Source organism: Cebus imitator, unplaced genomic scaffold (assembly GCF_001604975.1).
Source record: "Cebus imitator isolate Cc_AM_T3 unplaced genomic scaffold, Cebus_imitator-1.0 Scaffold231, whole genome shotgun sequence".
In the NCBI taxonomy this organism is placed as follows: Eukaryota; Metazoa; Chordata; class Mammalia; order Primates; family Cebidae; genus Cebus; species Cebus imitator.
This window is the reverse complement of record NW_016107546.1, coordinates 3897445-3913641: the sequence shown is the minus strand read 5'-3', so window position 1 is coordinate 3913641 and position 16197 is coordinate 3897445. Positions and strand designations below refer to the sequence as shown.

General features: G+C 43.5%; 1 protein-coding gene across 2 annotated transcripts; it reads right to left on the bottom strand.

Moving 5' to 3' along the window:
- Positions 1-1969: 1969 nt before the first annotated feature.
- SERPINB1 (serpin family B member 1) lies at positions 1970-12144 on the bottom strand. Of its 2 annotated transcripts, XM_017497496.1 has the most exons (8): positions 11916-12144; positions 10597-10772; positions 8485-8622; positions 7828-7945; positions 6074-6216; positions 5822-5989; positions 2860-3305; positions 1970-2507 (listed from the first exon to the last, which is right to left on the bottom strand). In XM_017497496.1, the coding sequence occupies exons 1-7, from the start codon at positions 12043-12045 to the stop codon at positions 2901-2903; spliced, it is 1278 nt and encodes a 425-aa protein (XP_017352985.1). In that variant the 5' UTR covers positions 12046-12144; the 3' UTR covers positions 1970-2507; positions 2860-2900. The 2 variants fall into 2 exon arrangements, with proteins under 2 accessions (XP_017352985.1, XP_037583399.1); XM_037727471.1 differs by lacking the exon at positions 1970-2507 and having other exon boundaries at positions 2826-3305.
- Between the last annotated feature and the right edge of the window lie 4053 nt (positions 12145-16197).

Sequence of the window (16197 nt, the reverse complement as noted above, 5' to 3'; positions counted from 1 at the left end):
AATTAGTCAGGTATGGTGACACACTCCAGTGTTCCCAGCTACTTGGGAGGCTAAAGTGAGAGGATCACTTGAGCCCAGGAGTTCAAGGCTGCAGTGAGCCATGATTGTACCACTGCACTCCAGCCAGGAAACAAAGTGAGACCCTGTCTCTAAAAAACATAATAGTTAACAAATACATGAATAAAATATGATTCTGTTCCATACTTTCTTTTCTCCCATTAAGCATCTTCTTATTGACTACCTTGGGTCTCTTATCCTCCCTTTTGTATTTGCGTTTTGGGGTTTTATTTATCATATTTGTCTTTCTGGAGGCTCCTCAACTGTCCAATTATTTTTGGTTATGTGCTGGATATTGCATTATAGAACCTGATGGTCAACATGATTTGAGGTTTATGTGTAATTTTCCCCAAAATCTGATTTTTGTTTGCTTCTGCAATGTGCCCACAGGTAGCAGCAAACCAGGATGAAAGTAATCTACCTTGAGGGATTGGAAATTTCTGGGCTCTCCAATGACTTATAGCAGGGTTGCATTCTGAGCTGACTCTGTCATACTCATGACTCAGCTAGGGAATAGCTCTTAGGATGCCAAACAAAAGCAGAGGCAGTCTAATGGGGCCCCAACTCTTGACAGGCCCAAACTCTGTCTACCACTTCTGAATTGGCAAATGCCCCTGGGGCAGAAGTGACCCCAATTTCCAGATTCACTTCTCTGAATTTCCAATTGGTTCTGGATCTTGGACCAGTAATTCTTTATGATCAGGTTAGCCCTCTCTTGCCTTTGGGCTGATGCTTGTTTTATTTATTTGGTTTTTAATTGTCTTCAGAGGCCTGAGGTAACTATTTCACCATTACATAAATTAGATGCTCTCCACGTAAAATAAGAATTGTATTCTAGTCTCTGCCCTGGAACTCACCAATTGTTTTGACCTTCAATAATTTACTTATAGTCTATGGGCTTGTTCCCTTACACATAATTTGAGCAGGCTTGCTGGGCCCCTGCAATTCAGTTTCTACATAATTCGCACGATTTACTCTAAATCACAGTGGATTTTAGGATGGGGAACCAAAAGAGAAGACTTACAGGAGGCAATGTTTTTCCTGTAAGTAAGAAAACCTGGAATATGGCAGGTGCTGATAAGTATTTTAAGAAAGGGGGAAAGAAAGAAAGTTTGTTGGCAAGAGAGTTGCCAAAATTTTGTTGTTAACCTGTAGAATTCCTCACTACCAACACTGATGTCAGGCCAGGAATACCCTTTTGTAGTCTTAACTTGTCCAGGATAAAGGAGAAATAAGAAAAGGCCTGAGACCAGTCTGGCTTGCAGAATCCTAGGAAGTTTTATTAATTTGTGATGCCCCCTATCCTTGTGGGAGCAAGAAAATGCAGCATTTCAAGTCCCAAAGAACTACATTTGATAAAGTTTTCTATTAGTCCCAGAGCCCCCACCCCATCTCCCCACACAGCCTCGCACAATGCCATCTTATTGCCATAACAACCTGTGTGAATGAAGGAAGTCAAGAGTCTCAATCAGAAAACACATGAGAAGGCTGAGGTGGGCAGAGATCACCTGAGATCAGGAGTTCAGGACCAGCCGGGCCAAAATGGCAAAACCCCATCTCTACTAAAAATGCAAAATTTAGCCGGCTTTGGTGGTACACACCTGTAATCCCAGCTACTTGGGAGGCTGAGGCAGGAGAATTGCTTGAACCCACGAGGCAGAGGTTGCAGTGAGCCGAGATTGTGCCACTGCACTCCAGCCTGGGCAACAGAGCAAGACTCTGTCTCAAAAAAAGAAAAAAAGAAAACACATAAGAAGGTAGCTAAGTGTAAAACCTTTGTTCAGCAGTTTACCCTACTATGTGGTTATTTTTGTAGATTCTTGGCATCTTTTATCCTAAGACACCCACTTCTTGACTCCATGCAGTCCCACATGAGCTATATATTATACATAAAGAAGAACAAAAAAGGTAATGCAGGTTATAACTGTTGGCCCTTTAATTGAAGAGTCTAAAAACTAGAGGGCTGTAACAGAATACTAATCCTGCAGAACAAGAAACAGAAATATCAGGCAAGACAAGTTTGTCTTCATAATCCAGGATCTCAATTGGGGTACTCTCTTGTATTTCAACTGATACCTGTTTTTAATCACCCCTTCAATAGTCAGAGTGTCTGTCTATTTTGCAGCTTCCAAAATTCTAATTTCAAAATGCATGACCACTTTATCACGTTTTCCCATGGCTATCAGGAAGATACAGCAATTTTATAGATTACTACATGGTCAAGAATCTACACATCTTCTGTATTCTTTTTTCTTTTTCACTCGATGTATTCAAAAGCAACCACTGGATTTTTTCAATGTGAAAAGAGAAAACTACATACCCATGCCAAAATTCATGTGTAAACACCCAACAGAGCAGAACTTACAAAGAAATTGAAAGATTTGTTTCTGGATAGTGGTTTTATTGGTAAAGATGTAAGAACATTGGCACCATTAAAAACTCCGGTAATAGGCCGGGCGCAGTGGCTCACGCCTATAATCCTAGCACTTTGGGAGGCCGAGGCGGGTGGATCACGAGGTCAAGAGATGGAGACCATCCTGGTCAACAAGGTGAAACCTCGTCTCTACTAAAAATACAAAAATTAGCTGGGCATGATGGTGCGTGCCTGTAGTCCCAGCTACTCGGGAGGCTGAGGCAGGAGAATTGCTTGAACCCAGGAGGCGGAGGTTGCGGTGAGCCAAGATCGTGCCATTGCACTCCAGTCTGGGCAACAACAGCGAAACTCCGTCTCAAAAAAAAAAAAAAAAAAAAAACCCCAAAAAAAAAAAAAAAAAAAAAAAAAAAAAAAAAACTCCGGTAATAAAGCTCTAAGCTTGATGTTGTATTGCTGTAGTCTCTTTCTTCTAAGGGGAAGAAAATCTGCCCAAGAACAGGATGCTACCTGAGGAATTGTGCCGAATAAAGAAAAAAAATGGATGGTCGGCTGTGAAATTTTCCTCTGGCATCAACATGCAGTAAGTGGCGATGCCTGCTGTGGCAGCTGCTGCCTCTGTTCCTTCTTCATTCACTTCCACAAAGGACTTATGGACAATTTTTGATATAAAAATATCTCTGGCTCCTGACATGCCAGACAGATCAGCCTTGCTACTGTCAAAGAGATCCTGCACACCCAGGCGGGCCAGGTCAGAGTTGAGGGTGTAACTCTCTTCCAGTTTGAACCTGGGCAAGCTGACATTAACTTCAATGGAACTGAGATTCTCAGGTTTGGTCCACTCACGCAGCTTTTCCAAAGTCAACTGTTCCTCAACCTGTAATTAAAATGAGGCAAAAGAAGAAGTGATATCAATTTTACATAAGTAAGACAATAAGGCAATATTTAAATGAATGGACATATAATATCAGTTGCTAGTTATTTTCCTTCATGTTTTGTGCCAAAACAGATTCCATTTGGAGAATTTTATTTATTTCTGGCAATTGACGAAATAGGGTAGAGCTAGTGTTCCAAGTCATCAAAGGTTCAAGTACAGGGACTTTGTACATTGGGTCCATCATCCACTCACCCACCCACCATCCATCCACCCATTCATCCATTCATCCACTCATCCATCCATCCATCCATCCACCCACCCACCCAGCCACCCAGCCACACAGCCACCCATATACCCATCCACCCATTCACCTATCCACCCATCCAGCCATCTATCCACCAATCCATCATCCATCCACCCATTTATCCAACAACCCATCTACCCATCCATCCACCCATTTATCCATCCATTCATCCAAGGCTTACTAAACCCCTACCACAATGGATTACTGTGATAGCCCATGACAGCTGCTATTACTCTTCATTGGTTGAGTAGTGCTAGAAGAAATTTAAAATATTTCTTCTATTTAGTCTGAATCCCACTGAATCTGTGGTAATCTGTGAACCTCACTGGAGCTGAAGTAATATCTAATAACTTCAGCTCCTAGGTAAAAATTACAAAGGCAGATTATGCACTGGGCCTAGTTCCTCATCTGAAATTATGATGTGGACAATACTCACATCTACCTTATAGAATGTTGAGAGCATTAAATGAAATGATAAACATAAAGTGCTTGGCGCATAGTGCTATATAGATGTCAGCTATTATCATTACTATTGTTATAGCTATTGGGCTGGAACGGAACCATCACTACTTGTTCCAGTCATGCTGACAATTCCTTTTATGAGGCTAGAGATTTTCACTTTACAATCAGAAAAAAAAAAAAAAAAAAAAAAACTAATGCAAAAATACAACTGAAAGACCACATTGATTTTTATACAATGTATTAAAAGTCTGTACATGCAAATGATTTTTTTTTAAGAAATAAAAAGCAAAATTTTTAATATTTAAGACCAGTATTATTATTTATTTTTATTTTTATTTTTTATAAAGATGGGGTTTCACCATGTTGGTCAGGCTGGTCTTGAACTCCCAACCTCAGGTGATCCGCCCGCCTTGGCCTCCAAAGTGCTTGGATTACAGGCGTGAGCTACCACGCCCGATGAGACCAGTATTATTTATATATATGTATGTATTTTTTTAATTGCACTTTAGGTGCAAATGATTATTATTAGACTTCCTTCCTGATACCAAGTTTAGTTGGGGAGGAGAGACAGAGCACAGAGCAGGCCAGGGTCCCTAAAGAAAAACTTTAATCTTCACAGTTTTGCTTACTTCTAGCCCTGGCAAGAAATGTAATAGCCTTTAAATTACATATAACAGACAACTTGGGCAACAGAGTGAGACCCTGTCTCTACAAAAAATTTAAATGATCACCAGTGCACTCCAGCCTGAAAGACAGAGTGAGACCCTATCTCAAAAAAAAAAAAATACACATAATGGAAACCTCATACAAAGTTCATATTAATTAATAGGCCTAATGTGTCACATGAGGCTTTTTCTGTCTTGTAACCATTGGAAATTTAATTCACTATCTATATGAACTGTGATGAGAATGAACAGTGTAATAATAGAATTTTATAGTACATGATGAAGCTATATGCTGCACTGTTGGGATGTTTCAATCTTTTTCCTTAGTAAAACAATCCTCAACTTACTGTAATTTCCTCTAAAGTTAATTCAAGAGCCTTTCCATGGGCTGCTACTAACCAGTATTATATTTAGTATAGATCTTTAGATGACCCCATCACATGTGTCCACTGAAAGTAGCTGCCCATCTTTCCTGAAAAATGAAATGTTAGCCAGGCACAGTGGCTCACATCTATAGTCCCAGCTACTCAGGAGGCTGAGGCAGGAGAATTGCTGGAAGCCAGGAGGTCAAGACCAGCCTAGACAACATAGTGAGATCTTGTGTCTATAAATTAAAAAAAAAAAAAATTAACTCTGAGCTTTGGTATAGTAAGTGTTGATGGGCTACATTTACAAAGGAATAGCAAACTATTGGAAAATGAACCATCGGTGAACACTTTTTTTTTTGAGACGGAGTTTTGCTCTTGCTACCCAGGCTGGAGTGCAATGGGGCGATCTCGGCTCACCGCAACCTCCGCCTCCTGGGTTCAGGCAATTCTCCTGCCTCAGCCTCCTGAGTAGCTGGGATTACAGGCATGCGCCACCATGCCCAACTAATTTTTTGTATTTTTAGTAGAGATGGGGTTTCACCAGGATGGTCTCAATCTCTTGATCTCGTGATCCACCCACCTCAGCCTCCCAAAGTGCCGGGATTACAGGCGTGAGCCACTGCGCCCGGCCATCAGTGAACATTTAATGAGCACCTACCTACCATGCGACACATACACACAGAAGGAACCACAAAGCATGAAGGCCAGCAGCCATACCTTCTTCAGGCCCATGGACTCATCGTCAGTCTCATCCGGCAGCAGGATGACCATGCTGAGCTCCTTGCCTTGGTAAGGCAGTTCCAGCACACGGCACTTAAGGTCCTCAATATAGCCAAATGGAAATTTGTTCTTCTGATACATCATTTTCACAGTTTTTGTGTCTTTCTGAACAGTACAAAAAAAACACTGAAATTACTCTTTGCACTCTTTTAGAGCAATGTATGATTCTGTACAGTTACCTCACCTCACCTTATTCAATCTGAACGGGGCATCCGTCGTGGCCTCTTTTAGGAATTTCTCCTGCCAGTTTCCCTTGAAATAGATGGCATTTACTAGCACAAGTTTAGTCATGTTGTCAACCACACCTGAAGCCAACAGTTCCGGAATCTTCCCTAAAAAAATCAAGTTAGCTTTAGAAAAAATCCAAATTGGAATTCCAAATTTGAGCTGACAATATATTAGCATGGAAATGTAATAGAAATGTACACTTTCTACTTAACCTTCATTTAACAACATATTAAGTTAGGAAAGCCCTACCTAGTAGCATGTCTTCACTTTAAACATAACAACCTGTGAGGCAGACCAGGGTGACACACAAACTACCCACAAAGGACTCCAAAATTTAAACAAGTCAAATGTGCTGAAAGACCAAAGACAGGAAAACTCTCCTTTTCTGGACTGTATGATAATCAATGAGCCTCATTTTGTAACACCATTCATTTTTAGAAAAACAATTCTTGATGAAAAAAATGTCTTCAGTCATCAGTAAATGACTTCTTCAAATCGCTGAGTAGATGCCTACTCTCACAAAAAAGATTTAAACAATATCCCAAAGGCAGAACAAGACCAAGCATGGTGGCACACAACTGCAATCCCAGCACTTTGGGAGGCGGAGGTGAGAAGAGCCCATGAGCCCAGGCGGTCAAGGCTGCAATGAGCCACGATCGCACCACTGTACTCCAGCCTGGGCGACAGAGCAAGACTCTGTCTCTTAAAAACAAAAACCAAAACCAAACAAACAAACCAAAGAAACAGCAGAACAGCTACTCCATGGAAACAAAGGTCCCCTTGGTGACCACAAGTATGGCCAGGAATAATTCCCATAATGGCAGACAGGCCTTCTGCAGTGGGTTGACTGATATAGGACTACATAAGAAAAGAGATGTGGTAAAGAAATAAATTGTACCCTAAAGAGCAAGTCAGTCCACACCTACCATACCTTTTTTTACTGGACAAGATCTTGGCAAAAAATTTATGACCACAGCAGTTGGTGAATATTGATTTCAGGTATTTCCATGAAATTCCAGGATATTTCTTTCCTTATGTGTATTAGATAATTTTTGGCAGGCCGGATTCTCCTCAAAATTTTAATTTCTTTTTTGCTATCTTCAGTGTTGGTCTTAACTTTACTTACTTACTTAATTTTTTTTTTACGACCAAGTCTTACTCTGTCGCCCAGGCTAGAGTGCAGTGGTGCGATCTTGGCTCACTGTAACTTCCGCCTCCCGGGTTCAAGCAATCCTCCTGCCTCAGCCTCCTGAGTAGCTGTGATCACAGGTGTGTGCTACCACACCTGGCTAATTTTTTTGTATTTTTAGTAGAGACAGGGTTTCATCATGTTAGCCAAGCTGGTCTTGAACTCCTCACCTCAAATGATCCCCCTGCCTTGGTGTCCCAAAGTGCTGGGATTACAGGCATAAGCCACCGTGCCTGCCAATGTCGGCTTGAACTTTAACATGCAGTTTTGGGGGGCTGATGAGAACAAAGAATTTAGCTGCTTGAGTTAAATCATGTTTAAGTTTCCACTCTGGTGAACTTCTAACATTTGAGAGCTGTCCAGCAATGGGCAGTGCAGAGTTCATGTACCCCGAGCATCCTCTGACTGTAACCGCCATGTGTGCCAGGACTGTGGGAGCTGGGGAGGGAAGAATTGCAGGTGGGGAAGGCAGACTGAGGAAAGGAATGACCTGTGCATAATGATTCCATTCTGCCCAGGCTCTCACCTTCTGTCTGTCCCTTCACCCACTGGTTTATGGTCTTCCTTGCATCTTCAGGGGCGTGCTGAAAATCCACACTGGTCAGGACGGCACCATATGTTTTCTCAGTTGAAGCCAAGAACTCCTATTTAAAAAAAAGGAGAAAATAGAAGCAACTCCTCCTACCTATAGAAATTGTTTTCTAAAATCCTGAAAAGCAACAGAAATTGTCCTAAAAGGCTACAGTTTCAACTCTTACAGTTTTTCTCATAGTAGCAAAAAACATTTAACATTAAATTTACTATCTTAGCCATTTTAACATGTACATTTCAGTCATGGTAAGTCTAACCCTTATCCTGTTGGTGTTATATAAAAATTACCACTCTTTTCTGACCTTGGACTAAGATTTCACAAATACTGATTGTACTCCTGCTTCAGTAAAACCTCCAGGAGCTAACTTTTCACTGAAAAGACTGTAAACAAACCACCATGTCAATTAAAGTTTGCATTCTGGCTGTTTGCATTCTGTCCTGTTGCCTTCCGTATTGTTTCTGCCATGTTTGCCTTCTGTATTGTTTTTCTGAAAATTTACAAATATTAAAAGTGACTTCCATGACTTGATTGTGCTGGAAAGTATCTGCACTGTGTAGCGGGGTTTTAGAATGTGAAGGGCAAAGTACTTACAGGGAGGAAATTGTAAGTTTTCTCTCCGTACAATCTATTAGCGAGTTTCAGAATATAGGATGCACCACGTTTGTTGATATCAGCATTCAGTCTCTGAAATCTTGAATGAATCTCCTCAACCGTGTTGAAATGAAAAGTCTAAAATAAAGAAAACATTCTTTCCACAACCATTTACTTTGACACCATAAAATGGTTCCTTGGTGTTTCCTTCTTTCAAATTAAATTAGTGTGTTTCTATTACTAATTATTGATGATCCCCAACCCAATATTTATTAATTTACCATTGCTTTCACATCACTTTTGCTACACTTGCAGTTCCTCAAATGTGAGTGGTTAATACACTATATATTTATGTAATCTGCCTTTTTCCAAAGAAAATCATAAATGGTATGTTCATGCTTGTTTTCTGTATCAAATATAGTTTTACTGAAAGTTCTCAGAAATAAGCAGTAAAAATAGGATTCATCCTCTATTCAGAACCACAAACATATTACAGACTAAGGTTTTTTAAATTTTATTACCCTATTAAACATTAACTCATTTATTTTAAAATAACTTCCAGGCCGGGCGCGGTGGCTCAAGCCTGTAATCCCAGCACTTTGGGAGGCCGAGGTGGGTGGATCACGAGGTCAAGAGATCGAGACCATCCTGGTCAACATGGTGAAACCCCGTCTCTACTAAAAATACAAAAAAATAGCTGGGCATGGTGGTGCGTGCCTGTAATCCCAGCTACTCAGGAGGCTGAGGCAGGAGAATTGCCTGAACCCAGGAGGCGGAGGTTGCGGTGAGCCGAGATCGTGCCATTGCACTCCAGCCTGGGTAACATGAGTGAAACTCCGTCTCAAAAAAAAAAAAAAAAAAAAAAAACTTCCTTAAACTTAACATTCTGGCAAAAGTTTAATTCCTCATATATCAGTTACAAATCAAGAGGCCCTTTGTGGTTTTATGAGGCCTAGGCTGGTTCTTTTATTATTAATACACAAAGAACAAAACTATGCAGAGTACAAAGTCCACATTACTCACTGGGATATGGAATCTTTCCACTGTGCCTATGATCCATCTGCTTTAATGGAAATGCGGGGTGGGGGGAGTCCTTAAAACTATTCGTTGCTGAGGTTTTTAAAGTCCCTGAAAAGTCTCAAGCTAGGAACTGATATAACCCTGCAAGAAGGAACTAACAATTAGTAATAGAAGTTTCTTTAACAAATTTTTTAAAAAATCTTTAAAACACTTTCATATCTAAAGCGATGAGTAATAGAAGAGCCCCTTAAACTTGAATCCTGGGCTGCACCTTGCCAAGGAGCAGGTGCAGTATAATTTGCGGCAGGTATGTTAGAAGAACCTCCACTGTTACCTCTCCTTTCTGCTGAGCTTTGAGAGACAGCTAGAGTTCTCTTCTTGGAATTGAAGAGTACCAAGCACAGAAGTCCCCTCCATTAAGGACAAGAAGGAAGGCTGGGCATGAGAGTGACCTGTCACATTGCCAGGGGCTGGGTCCTGCTCCCGAAGCTGTTGGGTCTCCCCCTCACCTCCCCTGCAGGGCTTGCTATGCCGCAGCCCACTAAGCCATGCACAGAGCCCTGGGACTACAGAACTACAGGGTCACTTTCTTCCCTGCAAAAAAGCAATGCCCCTATCTCCATTATAGTGCATTCCCTATGTCTCACTGCTCTCATTATAATTGAAAGGAGCATTATGTAACAGGCAGTATTTATGAGTTGCAAATCATCATATGCAAAGCGAAAACTGGAAGCTGCTGGCCCAGGAGGACCTGGTATGGCTTTCAGGATAGCTGTCAGAGTCATCCACTGGAGCAGAAGCCTCGCCCTGAAGGGATTTTTGTCAGCTTTGCTCACTGCTGTCTCCTCAGGAACACAAAAAACAGTTCCTGGCATGTGATAGGTACTTAGGAAAAACCTGATGATGAATGAAAGCCTACATACAAATGGCACTTTTTGGAAAGTCTGATCTCATAATGTACAGTTGTTGAACACAGAAATACAGTTTTGAAAAGATGCTGTTTAAGAGCTCAACGGCACAACCTTTCCATACAGACTGTCCATTCATAGGGAGACAGCAGGAAAGCGACCCTTTTTGCTTGTTTCTGCTGACCTTGGACAGCTGCGCCGCCGTGTTACCTCTGGTCCCCAGAAAGACCATGGCCATCGCAGATGAAATGCTAAAGGGAGAGATGAAGACATTTCCAGCCGGATTGTTCTCACTCAAGGCCAGGAACAGGTCCAAGGCGAAGCGGGTGTTTGCTGAGCTCAGCTGCTCCATGGTGAAAGCTGTAACACATGACAGGAACCCCATGGTGCCTGGTTCCCGCTGCTCATCCGAGCTGATCGGGCAGCACTATTTCCCCAGAAGCTTCCTCATCTTGTGCCAACCACCCTGTGATGCCCTGGATCTTGTACTTTCTCCCCACTTTTTTATTCCAGCGGGGCAAGAACACTTTCCCAGGCCCACAGATGTGGGATCATGCTGGCCAAGGATTCAGCAGTTAAAGGGGATCAGGACCCAGGGTGCCCTATAGGGCTCTGACCTTGCAGACAGGTGAGTCTGGGGGGTAGGGTGGGGCCAACCCCAGCTACACCAGCCTTGGCATAGCCACCCAGCCGTGAGTCCTTCCAACCTACATCTGGGAGTGCACCTGCTTCTGAGCCTTTGATTCAAGTCTCTGATTCACTGGGCAATAAATCTATTGCCTACCTTCAACTGAACTAAGAGCGTTCTATCAGAGACTCATAGCTAGCTAACTACGCATTAAAACTCCAGCAGGGGTATCGCTGTAATTATTATAATCACATAATTATTTCTCATTTTTGAGGTTCAAAAGGCGTAAGAGGTCCAGTGCCCAAAGTCTCAGAGCCGGCGCAGGATGTGCCGGGGTGTGGCGGTGCAGCATCCCCGTCCTCCACCCACCAGCCCATCTTGATCTCCATTCTCAGAGCCCTTATTTCCCCAAGGACAGGCAAAGAAGAACTGTGCTGGCTGCTCGGCACGTAAGTACAAAGCTGACTTCTCCTTGCTGTTAAGTCGTCTCTAGAATCGCGAGGGGTTCCTCCTCTCCCTCCCTGCAGCTGCAGAAAGGAGCAGCAGCTTGGCCCTGGGCTGCCTGGAAACTCACAAACAGCTCTGGGAAGCCGGGAATTCAGGGACAAAGAACAACATTCGGATCTCAGGTTTCAGTCCTGACTTCCGCCTGCATCTGTCGTCCTCCCTCCCTCCCTCGCTGGCTGGCCCGGCCTGCGCCTCGGCAAGGGCGAGGATCCGAGGGGCCTATCTCAGACCGAGCGCGGGTAGGGGATGGGGGCGCGCACGGGGTGCGCAGGCGGAGCTGTGGGGCAGACTGGCCTCAGCCTAGGAGGTGGGGGGTGCTGGGCTGGAAGCTGAGCGAGGGGCCCTGGTCCCTCCAGTCCCGGCCTTACCCGATGCGCCGAGGCACGCTGCGGGCTCCGAGCTGGGTGCGAGGTCTGGGAGGAAGCGCTCAGGGCCGCTGCCCTTATACCGTGCGGAAGTGTCACGCAGGCCGCGGCCGCGGGCGGGGCAGCGGCCCATCCCTGTGACTGCCCAGTAGTCAGAGCTCCTGGGGTTGCCTAAGTGGAGGCAGAAGTGAGCGTGGCTTCCCAGCAGCGCCCTCCTCAGGGAATTGGCGCCTTTCTCAGTTCTAAGCCTTTCCCGGAATCTCCCGCAAAGACCCGAAAAGCTATTTCTTACAAAGGTGTGAAAGACTGAGAAGACAGTGTGTCACCTCTTGGAGGGCAAACGACTTTCTCTGAGTCCCATCTATACTGGGAGCTTCCTTTGAAGGGAGGAAGCAAATGTGTGGATCTTGCATAGATAGGGAAAAAGAGGGGCCTCCAGGATCAGATATAACAGACCCAATTCCAAACACCTGCTCTCTGCTTCCAAGATCACAGCTTGCTGCTACATCCTCAATGGTGGAAAGCGGAAGGGCAAAAGGGGCCGAATCCCATGTGAAGGCTTTTTTAAAGGGGCCAATCTCACGTCTGAGGGAGGTGCTCTCATGATCTAATCACCTCCTAAAGGCACCACCTCTTAATATTGCATTGAAGATTGTTTCAGCATGAATTTTGGAGGGAACACAGACATTCAAAGTATAGCATTCTGCCCCAGCCCTCCAAATGTATGCCCTACTCACATACAAATGCATGCATTCTATCCCAGTGGCCCACAAAGTTCCAGCATCAACTTTAAAATGTAAGTCCTGGCAGGGCGCGGTGGCTCACGCCTGTAATCCTAGCACTTTGGGAGGGCGAGGTGAGTGGATCACCTGAGGTCAGGAGTTCAAGACCAGCCTGGCCATCATGGTGAAACCCCATCTTTAAAAATAAAATAAAATAAAATAAAATGTAAGTCCAAAGTCTCATCTAAATATCTTCTAAATTAGAAAGGCATAAGATTCAAGGTACAATTCATCCTAACTGAAAATCCCCTCCAGCCATGAGCCTATGAAATCAAACAGGTTACATGCCTTCCAAATACAGTGGCCAGACTGGCATAGGAAGGACATTCCTATTCCAAAAGGGAAGGACAGGCAAGAAGAAAGGAGCATCTGATCCCAAGGAAGTCCAAAAATGCAACAAGGCAAACAGCATTAAATCTTGGGGCTTCAGAATAATTTTCTTTGAGGCTGTGTCCCCCATTTCAAGCACATCAGGTGGGGATTGGGTCCTCTAGGGTCCAGGGGGCCCAGTCCCATGGATTTGCCAGGTGTAAACATTGCAGCAGTTCTGACAGGTTGAAGTTTAGGCTCTCACAGAGGGACTTGCATGCTGGTGGCTGTACAGTTCTGGGTTCTCAGGGACAGCCCTGTTTCCAGAGCTTCACTAGCTATTACCCTAGTTGGGGCTCTTTCCAGTGGCCCCAGTGCCATTGCTCCACTAAACATTGCCCTAGTGGGGGCTTTCTGCAGCAGCCTCACCTCAGTGACAATTCTTTGCCTGGACCCCCAGGTTCCCCAAGACGTCCTTCAAAATCTAGGTGGAGGTGGCTATGTCTCCACAGTTCATGCACTCTGTGCACCTGCAGAGTTAACATCACATGGACACTGCCAAGGCTCACAGGAAGGGTATCCTGACAAGGGCCTGCATAAGCCACACCTAGGGTGGTAGCCAAAGAGTGCTGCACCAGAATGCAGGGGGCAGGTGGGCAGAGATTTGAGGCAGCCCTGGGCAGCAAGCCCCAAGGTTCCATGGTGTCCTGAGTCCTCCCTTAAAACCATGCTGCCCTCAGGGTCCTGGCACCCTGGGATAGTGATGGGAATCCAGCACCAGCAGCCTCTGAAATGCCTTTGGGTTCATTCTTCCATTGTCTTGATAAATAGCATCTGGCTTCCTTCTATCCATACTCATCTCATTATCAAGGGTGAGCCTGGCCACACTCTTGGTGTTCTCTCCCAAGCATGCCTTTTCATTCTTTACGTGGCCAAAGATTTGGAAAGAATTTTCTAAACCTTTAAGCTGTGCTTTCCTCGATTATAAATTCTGTCTTTAATCCATTCTCTCTGCCCATATTGTACTATAAGCAGTCAAGAGAAGCCATGTTGCACTCTCAACACTTTACTCAGAGATTTCCTCCACCAAATATCCTAGTTTATTACCTTTAAATTCTGCCATTCAGAAAACACTAGGACACAGACACACAGTTCAGCCAAGTTCATTGCCACTGTGTAACAAGGATGACCTTTCCTCCAGTTTCCTTTTAAGATCTCATCAAAACTGTCTTTATAACTCTAAATGCATTCTGATTCTGACCACTTATTTAATCTCTAAGAAGATTTAGGTTCTCCCTGCAGGCAGTCCTAGTCTTCTGAGCTTCACCAGAACTGCCCTTAATGCTCTGTTCATGTCTATCTAGGCTTTTTCCAGCATGCATCTCCAACTTCTTCCAGCCTCTACCTATTAATCAGTTTCAAAACTCTTTCCACATATTTAGGTATTAGTTATAGCAACATCCCACTTCTCAGTATCAATTTCTGTCATAATCCATTTGTGCTGCTATACAGAAATACCTGTGATTGGGCAATGTATTAAAAACAAAAATTTATTGCTCACAGTTCTGGAGGCTGGGAGTCCAAGAATAAGGCACCAACATACTTGGCGTCTGGTGTGGGCTGCTCTCTGCTTCCAAAATGGTGCATCTAAAGGGGAAAATACTGCATCTTCACGTGGTGGTGGGAGGGATGGAAAGGGATAAATGCACTCCTTCAAGGGCCCTAATCCCCCCCATGAGGGTTCTGCCCTCATCACTTATCACTTATTAAGGCTCTACCTCTTAATACTTTCACATTGGTGATAAAGCTTCAACATATGAATTTTGGAGAGACACATTCAGCCCATAACATCTCTTCTGCCACGTGAGGACACAGCATTTGTCTCTTCTGCCTTTCCCACCAGTGAGAACACAGCAAGAAGATGCCCTCATCAGACACTGGATCTGCACCTGCAGATCTTGAACTTCCCAGCCTTGGACTCCCCAACCTCCAGAACTGTGAGAAATACGTGTCTATTGTTTACAAGGTGTTTTGATAAAGCAGCAGGAAAAGGCCAAGACAGGAGCTCTTCTTGAGAAGCTGGCCTTGTCCTTACCCTCTTGTCTAGGAGAAACATGTGGACACCTCCACATTACTGCCCCCCGAGTCTTCCTAGCCCATCTCTTCTGACAATAACATGGAGAAATGTTGATGTCCTATGAGATTTTCCTTGTTCTCCTCCACCTTGAATTATTTCTGAATTATTCCTCCTGCCCCCAGCTCCTGAAAGTAGACTTTTAGACTTTTCTGGCTCTTCAAATAAGTTGCTCCTGATCACCTAGAACTCTCAGAAGCATCTTGAGATGCTTTCTTCACCTTCAAAAGTCATTTGGAATTAGCTTGTTTTCTTGTTCAGTTTAAAAAACTGCTAAGTGAATAGTGACACTTTTAATAAACTTGCACCATGGTGAAATTAAAAGCCTCACAACAGCATATTACAAATATGTTAAATATAATTCTTCTGGGTAAATTATTTCCATGTTGTGCTCCCTGAGTAATGTATTTTATTTTAGATTATCAATTCCTCAAAACATAAAATTCATAGTAATCCACTAGCAGTTCAACAATTCAAAACATTTTAAACTAAAAAAGCCATTTTTGTGTGCCATAGTGTGTATTTGCTATAGTAAAAGAGAAATCTGAAAATAACTGTTAAACTTGCTCTTAATAAATAGTTTTTCCAGCCTGGGCAACATAGGGAGACCCCATCTCTAAGAGAATTTAAAAATTAGCTGGGTGTGGTGGTGCACACCTGTGGTCCCAGTGATGTGGGAGGCTGAAGTGAGAGGATTGCTTGAGCCCAGGACTTGGGTGAGGCTGCAGTGGGCTATGATGGCACCACTGCACTCCAGCCTGGGTGACAAAGTGAGAGCCTGTGTCAAAGAAAAAAAAAGGATCAAAAAATGAATTAGTAACTTATAAGCTAGAAAAATAACACAAAATCGTTCTACAGATAATGCTTCCTTATAATGGGCTGAGAATTTTGGGTGAGGCTAATTTCATGACCGTGAATAATTTTGGCGCCTGGGCTGTGGTTACAGATAACAAGACATTTTGAGGAAAGTCTAAAATAATTTACATTTTCCTATGTTAGGCAGCTTACATGATCGAAGTGACAGAAATGAATAAAATAACCAAATAACCTCTCAGGGTTT

Excerpts from the sequence above, each read along its gene's own strand:
- SERPINB1 (XM_017497496.1), bottom strand. The coding sequence starts at position 12,045 with ATGGGCCGCTGCCCCGCCCGCGGCCGCGGCCTGCGTGACACTTCCGCA. Across the intron at positions 10,773-11,915 it reads AGCGTGCCTCGGCGCATCGG|CTTTCACCATGGAGCAGCTG; the intron begins GTAAGGCCGGGA and ends CATGTGTTACAG. Across the intron at positions 5,990-6,073 it reads CCCCGTTCAGATTGAATAAG|AAAGACACAAAAACTGTGAA; the intron begins GTGAGGTGAGGT and ends TGTACTGTTCAG.